The sequence below is a fragment of the Danaus plexippus genome, assembly GCF_018135715.1.
Source record: "Danaus plexippus chromosome 9 unlocalized genomic scaffold, MEX_DaPlex mxdp_24, whole genome shotgun sequence".
NCBI classification, from domain to species: domain Eukaryota; kingdom Metazoa; phylum Arthropoda; class Insecta; order Lepidoptera; family Nymphalidae; genus Danaus; species Danaus plexippus.
Window position 1 is genome coordinate 3244931 of NW_026869847.1, and position 16363 is coordinate 3261293.

A 16363-nucleotide genomic window follows, 5' to 3' on the forward strand; every position below is an offset into this window, starting at 1 on the left:
ATTAATTACAATATCTTTTCATATACATAAATATGGCTATTTATCGATATAGATACAATATAGAAACCTATTGTTTCTAGACCTAGGTTCAATGTTTTTTGAATCATACTTTTATTTGGTGTCATTTTTAGGTTCAAGAATTCTTTGTTTAGTGGTTTTCCTTGCGCATGTACTCTTGAAAGCATGACTGGAATATATATCGTATTATGTTATAATTCTACTAACAGTTACAGTCGAAGCCAAATATGTTTAAGGAAAATACTTCGGATTTATCGCATCATCTTAGTATTATGTTGTTAACGGGTTTGGGAGGTTACTTACCTCTCCAATAATCTTATCCAAATTTAGAATATCGTTGACGAAGCATTGTCCTTCCCATCGCGCGCATTCCTCTTTATACGTGAATGTTTCACCGTCTTCCAAAGTCACGGTTATATTCTGAACATATTCATCCAGTTGTCTCAATTCCTTCCAAACTTCTGTCCGCAGCAGGTTGGTTTGATTGTCCTTCGCGATGATGATCACTCGCCCGAACCTGCCTGTTATTTCATATTTAAATTAAAACATGTTATCTGACATTAATAGTCCAGTGCAATACGAATATCAGTGTGTGTTATGAACTATTCATATATTATTTACGATTATTTTGGAAACATGAAGACATTTTCATTTTTAAAATAAATCGATTTAAATGAGCCCAAAAATCTTAGGTAATAATTCTTATTTCCTTTGGTGTGTCATTGGATTATTATGTATATTGTACAATACTATACATACGTGTATAATTTTTGATTGCAAAGATTTTTTCCATAATACTCATACTATGTCATTGTTCTAAAAAAGCGACTCCTAATCGTACCTAATTCAAAACCAAATTGTTTATAAAAAATGAAATAGTGTAGGTATGTGTTCGAAACCGCGGTTGATCTTACCTGCTCTTGTTACTCTGCCAACATTGAATCTATGGGAGTAATTTACTTTGAAATGTTCTTCAACGATACTCCTTTCCAATTTCCCTTGACCGCTGACTGGGGAGAAAAGGTATTCTGGATCCATTTCGTAGTGCACCCGCTGGTAGCCAGTGACCATGAGCAAGGTTAAGAGAACTGGTATGATGATGAAGTACCCCGGCTGCTTGCCGACGACCAGACCAAGCTTATAGAACGACCGGTTTAAGATGTCATCGACAAATGTTAGCTTGCAACCCATCTGTAACAAGGGTCTTGGAGATTAGAAACGAGTATTATACTCACTAATATATATTAATAGATCGTTTGAATAGTACATTTTATTGCATATAATATTTTTTATTTACATCCTTTTAGGAAATCAGCAATGAATCGATTAATTTGTATGAAAAAAATGTCGTGTCGTTTAGTAATTCCTAAAATTTTATATAATAACATTGCATGATGAATAAAGGCCCAATTATATTATCAGTTAATGCCAATAAAGTCTCTAACGACTTCATTGTAATACCTAGCTAATAAATTATTCATTTAAAATGCCTGATGATTTATTTTCTTATGACAAATCAACCGAGTTCCAATCCGTTTGGCATCATTTCCATATGAAATGAAATAATTAAAAAGTAGCATAAAAAGAAATAAAGCAAATTCCATCGAAGCATTTATTTTGCAGTCGTTTGTTTTAAAAATATTTGGAATTCGAAAAAAGAATGTTTTACGAATCATTTAAAAATCTTGTTTGTAAACAACATCCGATGTGATATTCGTGATGCGTGATCTAATTTCGTAATACGAAAACTCGTTTACTTATGCATTATTACTAGAGTGTTCTGGTTTTTAAGTCTGTATTATAATATTTTTTTTAATGTAATTTTAAATAAGTCTCCAAAGTCATGTAACACCAATTATATTATTTAATCTCTGCTGAAACAAATCACTTTATACGTAGAAAATTGGATCGATTGATTATTTTAATGAAAATCGCCGTAAAAACTGAAAGACTACATATTTGTATTGAGTTATTTTATTTAAGGCCATATTTAAAACAAAGAGGTCGACAAATTTGAAATTGTTAATAAAAGGCGGCACATACTTAGTAAAACAAGGAGACTGATAAATATTTGAACACATTTGCAAATTCTTTTAACTCGCACGACAACCGGAACAAATACAATGTGACTAATATAATATTTCAAAAGTAAAGAGCAAAATTTTGTACAACATACAGGTAAAGAATACGTTATGAGCTATTTGTAATACTAGCGATATAAATATTTTGTTCAACTGTTGTTCAACGAATCTTCGTGAATAATTAAATTATTACAATTAATTTAATAATGAACCAATGTTTGGAGGCAAAACGATAGAGTCTTGTGTATGTGCTGAATGCCTTGACCAACAACTGACCATACCTTTCACTTATATGTATCGGACTTTATAAAAGGTTATTTAATATTACGTAATAGCCATGTTTAAAATAAACGTTGCACGCGAAGGCAGAGTTATAGTAATAAAACGTATTAGGATTTAGAAATTCTACAATATTATGATATACGATGAACATAAATGATTAATAAATATAGGTATAGGTACCTCTCTGTTTCGAAACGTAATTCAAATCGTTTTCATTGGGTTTGTATATTAAATAGAAATAGCAAGATTAAGTTTAGCACATTCTAATACATTTCTATGTATGTAGTTGATAAAAATAAAAACATACAAAAAGACATTTTCAAATAAACACATTAAAACTTTAAATCAAACATACAGAGGGTACTCGTCAATTTGTTTTCGTCCCCTGTCTAATGTTTTCATAGGATAATATTGAAAAAAATTTCATTATATATAAAAGTATAGGCTATTTTGTAATATAATAATGTTATGTTTATCTCGTAAACATCTGTGTCTAGAACGAGTAAAATTTATGAACGTCATTATTTAATATTCTTACCCCAAGTTTGTCTTATAATACTAGATACGAAGAATTTTCCTTTCTCATTAACCTAATTTAACGTGGGAAGAATTGTGAACGAAAAACTATAATCGCTTCGTATGTTTGTTGTAACATAAACTTGTGGTAAGCATTCTGGTCAAGGTTCGACCACAATTAGCGGATTTAATATTCGATACTCAATTCTTCTGGAACACGACAGAATAATTGTTACCGTCAGGGAAATAAAGTAACTTTTATTTAATATTAATATTTATATAATACAATTAGTTTTATTTTTAATTTCATTCGTGTTTAAAGTTTTGCATTAACAAAATATTTTTTTCTTGTTCCTAAATTCAAACATTTAATTTATTATTTCAAATCTTTGGAAACTCGGGACAGAAGAATAATTTTTCTATCGATAAATATAGTTTTTACTTCAAAACTATACTCAAATATAAATGTATACTAATATATAGGAATGGGTATATAGATAACAATCTCTACGGTGTCCGAAAGATTTATATGTACTTGTTATAAAACTAACATCTTCTGAGAAAGTTATATCCACTCTCTTATCTTAAGTGTGACTTCTTTACGATAATGGTTTTAGTTACGAAAATTTCAAATTAACGGAATCATATCTTAAAGCTATATTAAGTTATGCTCAAAGCATTCGTGTTTGTTAGATGAGAAATAAAATTGATACAAATGTTGCGTAAATCGTCGAGAATTATAGTTGGTAGAACCAAAGATAAATTTCTCTTTTAATGCATAGCTCAAGAATATAATTACTTGTGGGAAAATTTGACGATTATGAACACCAGTCTATGCTGTCTAAGATTTCAATTTTAATAGCTTAGTTTCTAAAAACTATCAATAATTCTTAAAACGCTCATCTATTATAGGTAATAACATTGACAGACTTGTCAAATTTATCTCAATATAATGTCACATGAATATCAATTAATAATCTGTGCACGTCTTTGCACGGATGAAAGCGATAATAAAAAAAAAAGAATGAATAATTTATTGTGAAAAAGATGACTTAAAAATGTGTAAAATAAATGAACGGTGTTTATAATGAGTTGTTATTACATGAAATCAGTAAAATCTAGAACGTTGTGGGCAACACGCGACGCCTGTGAAAGTAAATATTATAGGTCAACGACATCGTCATGTGCCAAATGTATTGACGGCACACATTATGACGTTTCATCTGAATAGATTATATATAGATGATATGCACTAAATAATTGCAAAATTTTTATTTGATGAGCCAAATAAAAATTTTGCAATCAATTCATCCTCATCAACCTTTTTCGGTCATTTAAATTTTAACTATTAATTTATGTATCATACTAATTTTCATTAATATTATAACTTAATTTTTATGTTAATGATGAAAATAATGATCAGTGATAAATTTAAAACGGTTTTTTAAGTCTTACAAACAGTTTCAAACAAAAATTTCTCTATGCTTCCCTATCGAGACGTGACAATGATTGTTCTAGTTTCCAGCCGTTGCCAATGATATAAATATCGAGGTAGATTCATCTTAAGATACCAAATATATATATGCGTTGTTTGAAATATGTAGTATATATTTTATATAAGAATTGAATATAATATAAGCCAAACAACGAAAATCTAAATCGATTATAAATCTAGAAATAAGATTTTAAACGTTGCCTTTCATGATATTATTTTCTTAATGGCTCAACGGCAATTTCATTCGTATTAGGGTGATCGAAAAAACCTTGGGTTGTTTTGTTTTTAATAGTATCTTAGAACGTTTAGAAGCAGCCCTATTAATGGTGTATTAGGGGCAAATGTCATTGCCGATTTTGCAAAGTGACCTTGACACAGGTCATACTATTTTTATACAATTTTCAAACGTTTTGTCTCATTTTTTACTCGACTTCTTTTTAATCTGTTTTATACAAGTGAACGTGTTTTATGGGAGCCTAACAACTAATTAAGTTTCTAAACTTCACACGCAACTTTGCGAGACATAAAAGATATATAGTCTTCATTCCAGAAAATTTTATGAAGAGCTATCCAATCGGAAAATATCTATTCCCACATAAATAATTAATGTGTGATATTTTATTCAATAATACTTTTCCTTTTGTCAAGATAAATATTATTTTAGTGTATGTGTCATTACAATAATATAAATGGTTTCGATGTTATAAAAAATAGAAAAAAGGAAGAAATATAATAATTTGGAATTCACATAAAAATTTATAGTACTTCATGTAAAAACATGATTGTTTATATAGACAGCATCAACGTTATACATAAATTATGTATATAAAAACGCAAGTATCATTTGTTGCTCAATTTAAAATCCACGACTTGTATAAGATTTTATAAAAAGCATATTTAATAAAGAGACGTCAAAAAATATTACTATCCTCATAATAATTCCTGTGACCAAATATTTATATTAAATCGGTATAGTTTTTGTCACGTATTTACTATTGATAAGCGCTTAGTTTGTACAAACATATAGATTATATTCTTAGTACAAAGGATAACATAGTTTATATATGTACGCTCATAACCGAGCTTGTCTGTTTACAATTTTATGCAAACAAGGTCTCAGTACACATTAATTTTAACCTCAATATCTAATTAGGCATTTAATATAATCCTCATTCTTGAATTTCAACTCCTTTGTGATGGATTGTTATCTTAATTTCAAAGACAATTTATGTACATTTATTAATATTGAATATTGGATCTTGATATTGTTAGTTTTATATAAAAGAATTTAAGTATCACCTCTCCAGAAACAAGAATATCCGACTGTGATTTAAGAAACATTTTATTAAATAATTCTTGCATTTCGAATGATTACATCGTTTTAAAATTCTTTTTAGCCTAGGGTTTATCGATTTGAATAGTCTTTGTCGAGTTATAAATTAGAAATATTAGAGATGTGTTTGTTCTTATCTTATATTGCAAATTATTCTAGATTAAATAACATCCCTTATGGTTTATTGACAGACAAGACAAGACATCAATTGGTTTTTTTTTTCACATCCATGTATGTATATAGGTATGTGTGTTTATTGTACATTACCAATAATAAATAACTTACATTTTCGCCTAACTTCAAAAAATGGTAAAAAAAAATCAGACGCTTTTGAAAACATTTGAATAATTGTACGTACAATAAGAGTTTTTGCTAAATTCGGTCAAAAAACGGACATTCATCTTAACCCATACAAAAGCAGATAGAGTCGCAGTGACATGTTACATTACATAAACTTATATCAATTTCTATTCATCAAGGCCTCATTTTATGCACCAGTATGTTTTAATTGTCCACGCAACGTTAGGAAACAACTGAGTCAACCGGTGTCCTAATCGAATCTAATTTATTTGCTAGTCAGGTGCTTATTTGATTGGAAAAATTATTGGTAACCTCAATGTTTATTGAAGACACATACATGGTTCCAGATACACATATATATAGGTCCTACAACGAAACACGTTGAAATTAGTGTTAAGGTTAAAAATGCAAACTATGTATGCTGTTGTGTAACAAACTAAGTTTCAGACTCACTTTGAAATGTTAAACATTATGTTAATTGGCGCCTGCATATAAATTTCGATCACGACTTGTATGAACTTAAATTTATGAAGTCAAAAGTTAAGGTCGCACTGCTGTTGAATTAAAATTGTTATCCTTACAGCGTGTTAACACGGCAGTCATTATATCACGGTCCTTACAAATGTGTGAAGGAAATTTTTACTCACTTTCTTTGTTTATAAACAAGGTTAAACGAAATGTCAGCTATCAATAGCCTGTATAATAATGTTTTAAAAACTTATCATTCAAAAGTATATTAAGAGTCACACGTACATATATACATACCAAAACTATGATCCGAAAGAACATGGTTACAATTATATTCATATATTTAGTAAGTTTTCTTTTGTTATAAGTTTTGCTTGATTAATTGAAGGACGCAAACTAACAAGTAATATAATAGACACCTCGTCTGCCCGTGATCACGGTTGCTGCAAAGTAACCGAAACGTCGGGATTATGTAGTTTTTAAATAATAAAATCCGCGTAATAAATCCGAATAATACTAGTTTAATTTAAATGAATACTCGCGAAAATCTTAGATCTCATTAATATAATAGACATTTAACTTTATTAAGATAAATCTTCAGGGACACTGAGCTTATACGAACAACAATAACAGCTTACATCTACGTTTCACAAAATATCATTTGCATGTTTTAAATTAAACTTAATGATTCGCAGTAAATATTTATGTGGTTGTAGAAAATTGACCGCAGTCGTAAATTTTTACCACACTTATTTCGCTTATGAGAGTCCTTCATAGACGAATATGACCATAATGATGTACGTCTCTTCATTATGAATTGTATTTTATGTTTCTCAATTTTTTTCATATGAAATTTGTCAACCAATCATTTAAGTATAGTGTAATTCAAACTCAACTAATCGGGAAATAAAATATATTAAATCCACTGGAGACTAGTCGGAGGTCACGTCAAGGTGAAGGTGGTGAGGAGGTTACTCCGAGGTTACAGGACTTTCCTTAACTGGTCTTCCTGGTGCAGTTCAAATTATCCATCTATGCACGTTAGAAGCAGCAAAGGACTTTACGTGTCTCATGTCTGACAATTTCTTTACATAAAGGGATGTTTTTCGGAGTTCCAAATCCTGAAATTAGGATTTAAGGCTCTAATATAATTTTAAAAATCTGTTGTTGCGAACTTAATGTGATTGTATATAATTGTATCCTCACCACGAATGGCCAGCAAACGTTGATGTACATATGCGATTATAACGATAAAACAAACATAGCGTTTATATATCTGTATATTTTTTTACTTTTATAAAAATAAACTGGAATAATTTTGTAAGATAGCAATGATATGTCGAAAGTGACAGTAGGTTAGTAGGTGTGTAGAATTGAGACAAATGTTATGCGGCGTGTTACGTAAGTGATGTAGCGAGAACTGCGAGCTTTTGTTCAAAAAACAGCTCCGAAAGACATATGTTATAAAATATTCACAACGAATCATCAATCTCATTTTGTCAACATCTGTGAATATAAACAACTATAGTGGAAATCTTATTATTATTTTAAATTTCGAATGTTTTTGATTTATGAAGAAAAAATTTATGGAATCTTTAATTTAAAATTTTGCTTTCTAATCAATCATTACGATTTTGTAAAATTTAACGCATACTGTGATATCATTCAATGTTATTTACAACAATACTCTGTCTCGTCGGCTTTTTTAAAGGCTTGATGCGTGCAACGGTGAAAGTCGTTCTTGACCTATGATCCGTTACCTCTTCGAGTGCATTATCACAGCTACAAATTTACAATACAACATAAGGTTTAAACAATGAGTGTAATGCTAAGTTTATATTTTAATACAACATCATTGAAATTTAAATAATTAAATTTGTGAATTTTTATGAATTTTTAAATAGTTTATCGATCCCTATAAAATAAAGAAGCAACAACCGATGTTTTAAAATGTTATTTCTGAACCAATAATCAAATCGGACGGCCTACTTTTGCCAATCATTTGTCATTACGGACACATTATTCAATTGTGACAAACTATTAAGATGCAATCGTCTTAATGTACGTAAGTTTTTTATAAATTACTTAATAAACGCCTACGCTAATCGACAATGACACGAAAGAACTGGAAATTTCATTATATTAATAATTTCCTGCATCCCGGTGACATAAAAAATTAAGATGTCATCTGACCTTTCAATTAAAGAGGAAAAATGTTACGTAGATCATTTATCAATCGGTGTCACAAATATAACATCCTATAAATTTTAATTTATTTATTTATTCAAAATTACATCAAAAAACTTAGGCTATCCATCCAAAATTGGTGCCATTTTTGTCTTAAGCGCGGATATCGAATGCGACTGGCGGCTTATATAATTAAATTAATAGTACGTCCAAGTATAGTAGGATAATACTTTTCTTATTTCCTTGATCGATATAAGAGGAAGAGATCACCATACTTATAGTGTCTGAAGAATTGAATTCATTACGTCAAAACAGATGCAAGCACTAAGCCATTCACTGCTTTACCAAACGGCTAACAAATTTCAAGACAACTTTCAAATTTATAACCGTCATTTAAACGCTAAATGTTAAAAGTCATCTGGAAATATGAAATTGTTTGTAATGCTAATATATTTTTATAAAAAAAAAAGTTATAATTTTTATCTTATTCGTTAATTATCACGATACTGTCAAAATATATTTGATCCAAATCTTCAATATGAATATAAGTTTGAACGAACAAAAATCTTTATTTGTCTTTCGATTCTTAATTATCAATACTTACCGTCAAAAGTTCATGTCTTTTTTAAAGAAAAACGACCATGAAGGTTTTATTCAAAAACGAAGTTACTATGTCTTTAAAGATTAAAAATTATAATTATTTTGCTTCAACTGTGGGAAGTAGCCAGTAATAACATATTTGATTACTTAAACAGGATACATCAAAAGAATGTACGCAACGCAAACACATAATGACATGCTTACAACATGTTAATGTTTCGTGTCGCGTCCTTTCTACAATTTAGGTACTTATTACAAATCAAATAACTGCCGTAAAATGCTCTATTTCGTCAAGGGATCAGAAAAGACTTCACTTTGTTATTATTATGAATATTTTGGGTCTTTCTAAATAAATTAAATTAATGTAAACAAAAAATTGTATGTTACATTTAGGTGATAAAAGACCGTGTAGTCAAAACCGTGCATTAAACGATTGATGTGGGTCAAGAAAACAACTAAATAAAATACGTGCAGTCATTTTCCTTAACATTTAACACAGGGGAATGACCAGTGTCGCAATTTTCTGCGATAGCGTGATGTAACATTAAAACCTTATCGTTCCTCAGAGTGAACACCAATTAAATATTTCTTACAGTTTGTAGTTTAGAATGCGAAGTTACAAAATAGCCAAGTTCAAACAGTTAACATTTCATACACTAGTCGCTTCGTGGCTTCGTCCGCGAGGAAAAGTATTTTTTAAATACATTAGTAAAGATTAAAAATTTCTACATTAAAAGTAGCCCGTCTTAGTTCCTGTTACCCTTCAAAATAGGTACTGCTTGCCGGAGCAAACCGTATGACAATCAAATCTATATCAGTATACTATACGCATGACCCATCACGAATTATGAATTAAGTCAGTCAGTCGTTTTTATAATATGGCAGACGGATATTCCAATTTAATTTGTTGCATATACTTCTATAGTTTTTTTATAGATATATTAATTGTTATTATCTGCGTTTTTTTCTATCAAATGTTCCATTTAAATTTAATGTTAATAAATTTAATATTTGAATATTTTTTACACTCATTTATCAAGGTTGTATAAGAATTTCAATCACATGAAATCTACCTCGACCCATTTATTTTAACAGCTTATAGAGACTTGTTTATTTATATTATTAATAATAATATATCTGCTATAAATTAAACAACCTTCATTGATAACTCCGAAGCTCACACATTTAGCTTTAAAGGCCTTGCTTGTGTATTTCTTATTCAGAATTTATATGAAGCTGACTATATGTCATTCATCTTATAATTTATATTTCTGCAAAACATATTTCTAATTGGATATACGTATATAAATATTATATGTAAGTAATTTCGTATGCTAAATTACTTCAAATAATATACAGGAAGTTAACATAGTGCGCCGTTCACCTTACTCAGTCTTTGTACACTATGAGGCTTTCATATAACCGTAACTAGCTATTTCTATTACCTAATTGATATATACATATATATATATATATATGTATGTATATATTTATATATATATATATATATATATATATATATATATATATATATATATATATATATATATATATATACTTAGTAAAATTTAGCTACTAAGTGTACTAAGTATAGTTTTGTTTGTAGCATGTCCGTTTGATTTTAAAATAGAATAAAGTAAGATTTACTTTTTTTAAAGTAGGGTCGTATTTTTGGTGACAAATCAACGGTATTTTAGATAGTTATTCAGAAGGTTCCATTCAAAGCTAAATTTGACAATCGTTCCTTTGTTAGATATAATAAGTTTTCGCTGGAATTTTTTTTATCATAATTAGATCGGATACATAAAAATGATTGCGGACCTGTATTATACAGTACATTTTTTATATGAGCACATAAAAACTATTTATACAATCTCTGATCATGCGAGCGTATAATGGAGGACTATTCGTTCACGTTAAATTTATTTATATGGTATATCATTACAAATCCAAAAAGTTTTCATTCACCACTCATAAATTTACCACATTTCTTTAATTGATTCTAATAATATATGATATAATATATCGATTTGTTTAAAATATTCTTAACATTCAAGTGTTGTAAATTTGAATAACTATTATTAATTAATATTTATATAAAATTAAAGAAACAGTCTTCTTTTTACGGTAATTAGAGAAGAACAAAGTCGATGTGTTATGTGACTTACTTACGCAATCATTAATGTATTCTTGAAAATACTATTAATTGCGAAAATTAATACAGACAATCGTATGTAGTTAAGTTTTGTTAATCCCTCTATATAAACACATCTCAAAATCGAACTCTTAGCCGATTGTCAAATGAACGTATGATAGTTCGGTTACATTTTAATAAATTAAAAAAAAAAACTTATATGAAGCTCAAATATTTATAATAAAATAATAAATTCTTTTTAAATTTATACAACAAGAATATATTGTACATACATCTGTTGTAAAAGAAACAGGAATAAAACCATGAAGAAAATGTCGGTGAAATGGTTGTTTAAGTCCTTTCTATTACAAATATTCACTGTTATATTCATTCACAATAATTGTTATAAGTAGTTAGAAAATATTTAACTACTTTAAAAAGCAACTGAGCTTCTTGAAAGTTTCACTCGCCAAAACTGCCTTGCAAGTTGAGATTTCATTTATTAATTAAGATTTAAAAAAGCTTGTATAAGCCCTGTTAAGTAACTAAAAGAAAGTGCTTATTTAGGCGTGCACGTTCACAGCAAAATTTTATAAAAATTTAATTGAACAGCTTCTATAAATATTCTACATCAATAAATAAAACAAAACTTTGTTATCAGAACAATTTTTTATAATTTTTATTTTTATTATCAACTACAGAAAGGCGTTATCCTTCGTAGTTCGTAACCGCTTCAAGTGGCCCAGTCTGTTTGGTAACGACTTCCTACTTCACCGTTTCCGTAAAAATACCTCATCGATCTTTGTTTAAAGCCGATAAAAAATGTGTCCATCAAAACATATGGAAGGTGACACTGCGGATATACATATGGAGATGCATCCGCCTCGGCTATCACTCCAACTTTAGTTGGAAGTATTTTAATTAATTTAACAATGGCTCGAATGAGAAATACCATGGCATATACGACTATAATTTTTTTTTGTCTTACTATTTCGTTATCATTACGAACTATGCGAATACAACTTTGTACTTAGTGTGTTGGTGTGTGTTAATTCAATGTTCGCCTTGTAACGGGTGACTTTGAAAAATAAGTAATATAACATGCACTACAAGATTTTGTGACCACTTTTAATATTTTCATTTATATGCTAAAACAAAAATTACGTATCTCACGGATATTTTTCACGATAATATTGAGAGCTTTATTTGATACACTGTTTGGAATAGAATTAAGATTTACTTTTATTAATAGAAGCCATAATCATTAATAAATATTAGCCAGTCTTATAATGGCTCTTAGCAATAAATTGTCTCGATAACTTTATCAACCTTGAAAAATAATATAAAAATTGTAATAGTTAAATCGAATTAACAAAAACGCTCTCCAATTTAACCTTGATCAAGTCACCGACTTTTGTAATAAATCAATCAGGCTGTATGCGTCTTAACTGCTAACGATACTGTATCACCAATTATACAAAAATACGCGACATGCATTCTGATATAGTTCTGACGTAGTTGAGGGCTTCAACACGATACGGATATATTTTTTTCTATTCTGTTCGATGTTCGAATGCTCGAAATTTTATGAACGAATGAGGAATAAAAACAAATGGAGAATCAAACAAACGAGTAAAATAAAAGCTAGAAGTAAATGCAGTTTAAAAATGTAGATTCCACAAAAAAGAAATACTACCTTGTTGGCCATGATAATTGTTGGAAGTCTTATCAGTAATAAAACATGATTTTAATGTAGATTACACAAACGTGGCACAGGGATATAAGTAAGCTCTATGTTTGTTTTTTTTTTTTAATTATTACTGTAAAACAGTCTATGGCGACCTGTTTTATAAGATTACTACGCATTACAGAAACCAGATTGGCTTCCATTGTAACAATCGAGTACTGTTTACATAATATATTATCTAATCCTTCCCAGAGTTTCCATCTCTCACGTTGTACTCATCGATATCATTATATGAGAAAAATAACAAGCTAGACATTTTTATATAGATCATTTTCAATAAGGTAGTTACGTCGGCGATTGGATAATATTTTCCGTTCTTTTTCCTACACAGAAACATTTTTATTATGTGAAGTAAGTGGGATTATTTTTTCTGTTGTTGTGAGACATGTTTTGTAATGTTACATACACAAATAAAATAATGGCTTTAAATATGCTTTGTCATTGAACATTGAGAATATTATCTCGAGACGTTCATTCATAATCGATTCAGGTCAAATCCGAAATCATATAATCGATTAATAAAATGCGAGCGATCGAAAATTATTATTCAAAGGCTATGAAACGTATGATTATGAAACGTAATTAGTAAATAAAACAATATAAATACCTAATAAGTCCCTTGAAATAATATTGAAAAATAAGTATGTTAGTGTCTTCAGTAAAATACCATTTATTGGGAGCTCAAGCTAAATATATGTATATAACTCGAAATATTGTAATAAAAAAAACTACTCCTAATGTTGAGAACTTCGTAAATCAAGGTTATATATCGTAAATCGGTTTCCGCTTAAATAGTTTATGTTAATGTTTTAGTGTTATATATTTTTTTAATAACTCGTTTAAAAAAAGTGTAAAAAAAAACTCTTGGCAAGCCCGAATTTTTTCCTTAATGCGTTATATAATATCAATATATAATGTGCTTGAACATCATTCTTTATCAGAAATATTTTAAAGCAAGTGGTTTAAGTAGCTTATACCAAAGCATTTTTTTTTTTTGGGTAGCAGGTAGAGAGTAAGGTCTCATTTTTTGTTGTCCAAGGGATTCCCCGGCTGTAAATTTTGAAAATGACTTTACTACTAAAGATAGTTCGTAAATTTTATATACAAAAAAAAATCTATAGTCATATATCACGAGTAGAAACATCCTCTCAATTTGATGTTTTTCTTGTGTATGGTCTGATAAAAATTTTCTTTGAATTATTAAATATGTAGGAACAAAATGATATTTTTTTTATCATAAAAATCGTTTGGAACACACAATTAAATAAAAAAAAAATCTATATAAGTATCTAAAAATGTTAATGATTTAAATCCGAGTATTGGTCATGTGTCGAGATAAAATACTTGGACACCAGCAATCCAAACATTGTACCCACAAAGGAGAGTAAAGTCAATATCTCCACCGAACATAAACAGCTCACTACCTGCGCCATTGTTTGCGTTTAACTGCCAAGTGGAATTTCTTTAAAATGAATATTACTACGACCGATATTCCTATACAAAACAATAGAATCTTATATTGAATTATATATACCATTGTCCTCGGGTATTGTTATTTGGTAAATTATTTCTAATGAACTATAGTAATCAGTAATGGGAGTACTTTCTTAAGACGAGTGAAGTCGTTTTCTAAAATTTACTATGATTTAAGAAAAAGCTTTACGATATAAAATATTTCTTCTACAATGAAATTGTATTCTAATTTCAAAAAAATAAAAAAAAAATCTTAAGGCAGTTTATGAAACCATTTGTGATCTAATTATTTAAAATAACCGGTTGTTTAGCTTAATTAAAACGGCCAAGCTGGTTTATATGTTTAAAATTTATCTGTATTTTAAGATATTAAAAATAAATGAATATATAATCTGTAATTTTCATTACGTTGAATTAATTAATAAAACATAAGTTACGCTACATTATTCTATATAACGACTATTAGTTAATGATATTATAATATTATTATTCGAAAAAAAATCCTTAAAACCAATTATTATATGCTATATTTAACTTACCTTTATTACCTTCAGGTAATAAAAGTAATATATAATTCAAAACCTCTTTTGTAACCTCCTTAAAAGTGGAACGTAATGTTGACTTTGAAATTGCAAAATCTTTGCAATCAACAAAAGCAATTGAAGAAACAATATTCGACAATAAAAAATATATCAGTAACGTTACAATAATTTTAATGTTTCATATAAAAAAATACTTTTATATTTATGTATAAATAAAATGCATTGCTTATTACTATGCACATTTCACTCGAATCGAAAAATAAAATAAATAATTTATCATATGATACAAAATTTTATATCAATTATTAAAAAGCAGCACACAATAACAATATTGTTTGGTTTAGTTTAGAATTTAATCAACGTTTTACACAATAATATACATTTATGTTTGAAATTCTCTGTGAAAGTACTGTCCGAGCTACAGTTGTGTTGAAATTAGGTACAAAAAGGAAAACGCGCGGCAATAATACAAAAAAAAATAATACCTTGATGGAGAGATGTATCGATTTGGAAAACTAAAATCCTTGATAACACTAAGTCACTGTCACAAAAAAAATTTCTTCACCTCAATACCGAATGAAACATATTTTTAAATTGGAACGGCGCGTGCGCTGCGTCGTCAACTGCGGTAGAACGCGGAGTGCGCAGCCCGCGCTTGCCCCACTCTGACAATGTTGAAACCTTTGATAAGGACCACCTCCACTTGTAGCTTCCCGTCGAGACCCTAATCCTTTATGAGTCCATGAACTTTTTGTCCTCTGTCAAGTAGGAATCCAACCTATCAACCATTATGCCATCTATCTCCGTTTGATGCTTTTTGACCGGGTACTATTTAGATAGAAAAATGTTTGCGTCGCAGCTTGATGTAACTTTGTAATGATAGACGTGGTCGTTGGAATTTAATTAGATTCTATTTTCGCTTTCTCTATAAGAATTGCCGTACATATAAGTATATTATTTTTATATACATAAATGGCATGCGGATTGAACACGTGTCGGTTTTGGCAATGGAAGCAGTGTATGATTAAAGTTACAATACGCTCTTTAGTTTTTTGTTTTAAGTACATGAAGTACACAGTAACTCGATACTTTTTGTTTTCTACTTCCCTTAACAGTCGCAGGTGGCGGAGAGTGTAGACCAGATGCCGGTTTAGATAATATTATATAAAATATGTCTTGTACATGAA

General features: G+C 29.1%; 1 protein-coding gene across 1 annotated transcript in view; it reads right to left on the reverse strand.

Moving 5' to 3' along the window:
- LOC116767701 (patched domain-containing protein 3) overlaps positions 1-16050 on the reverse strand; it is a 21404-nt gene extending 5354 nt beyond the window's left edge. Inside the window, exons 1-3 of the mRNA XM_032658156.2 lie at positions 15662-16050; positions 933-1209; positions 322-539 (exon numbers count right to left, since the gene is read on the reverse strand). Coding sequence (XP_032514047.2) covers positions 322-539; positions 933-1209 — 495 coding nt within the window. The 5' untranslated portion in view covers positions 15662-16050. The remainder of the gene's footprint in view (positions 1-321; positions 540-932; positions 1210-15661) is intronic.
- Between the last annotated feature and the right edge of the window lie 313 nt (positions 16051-16363).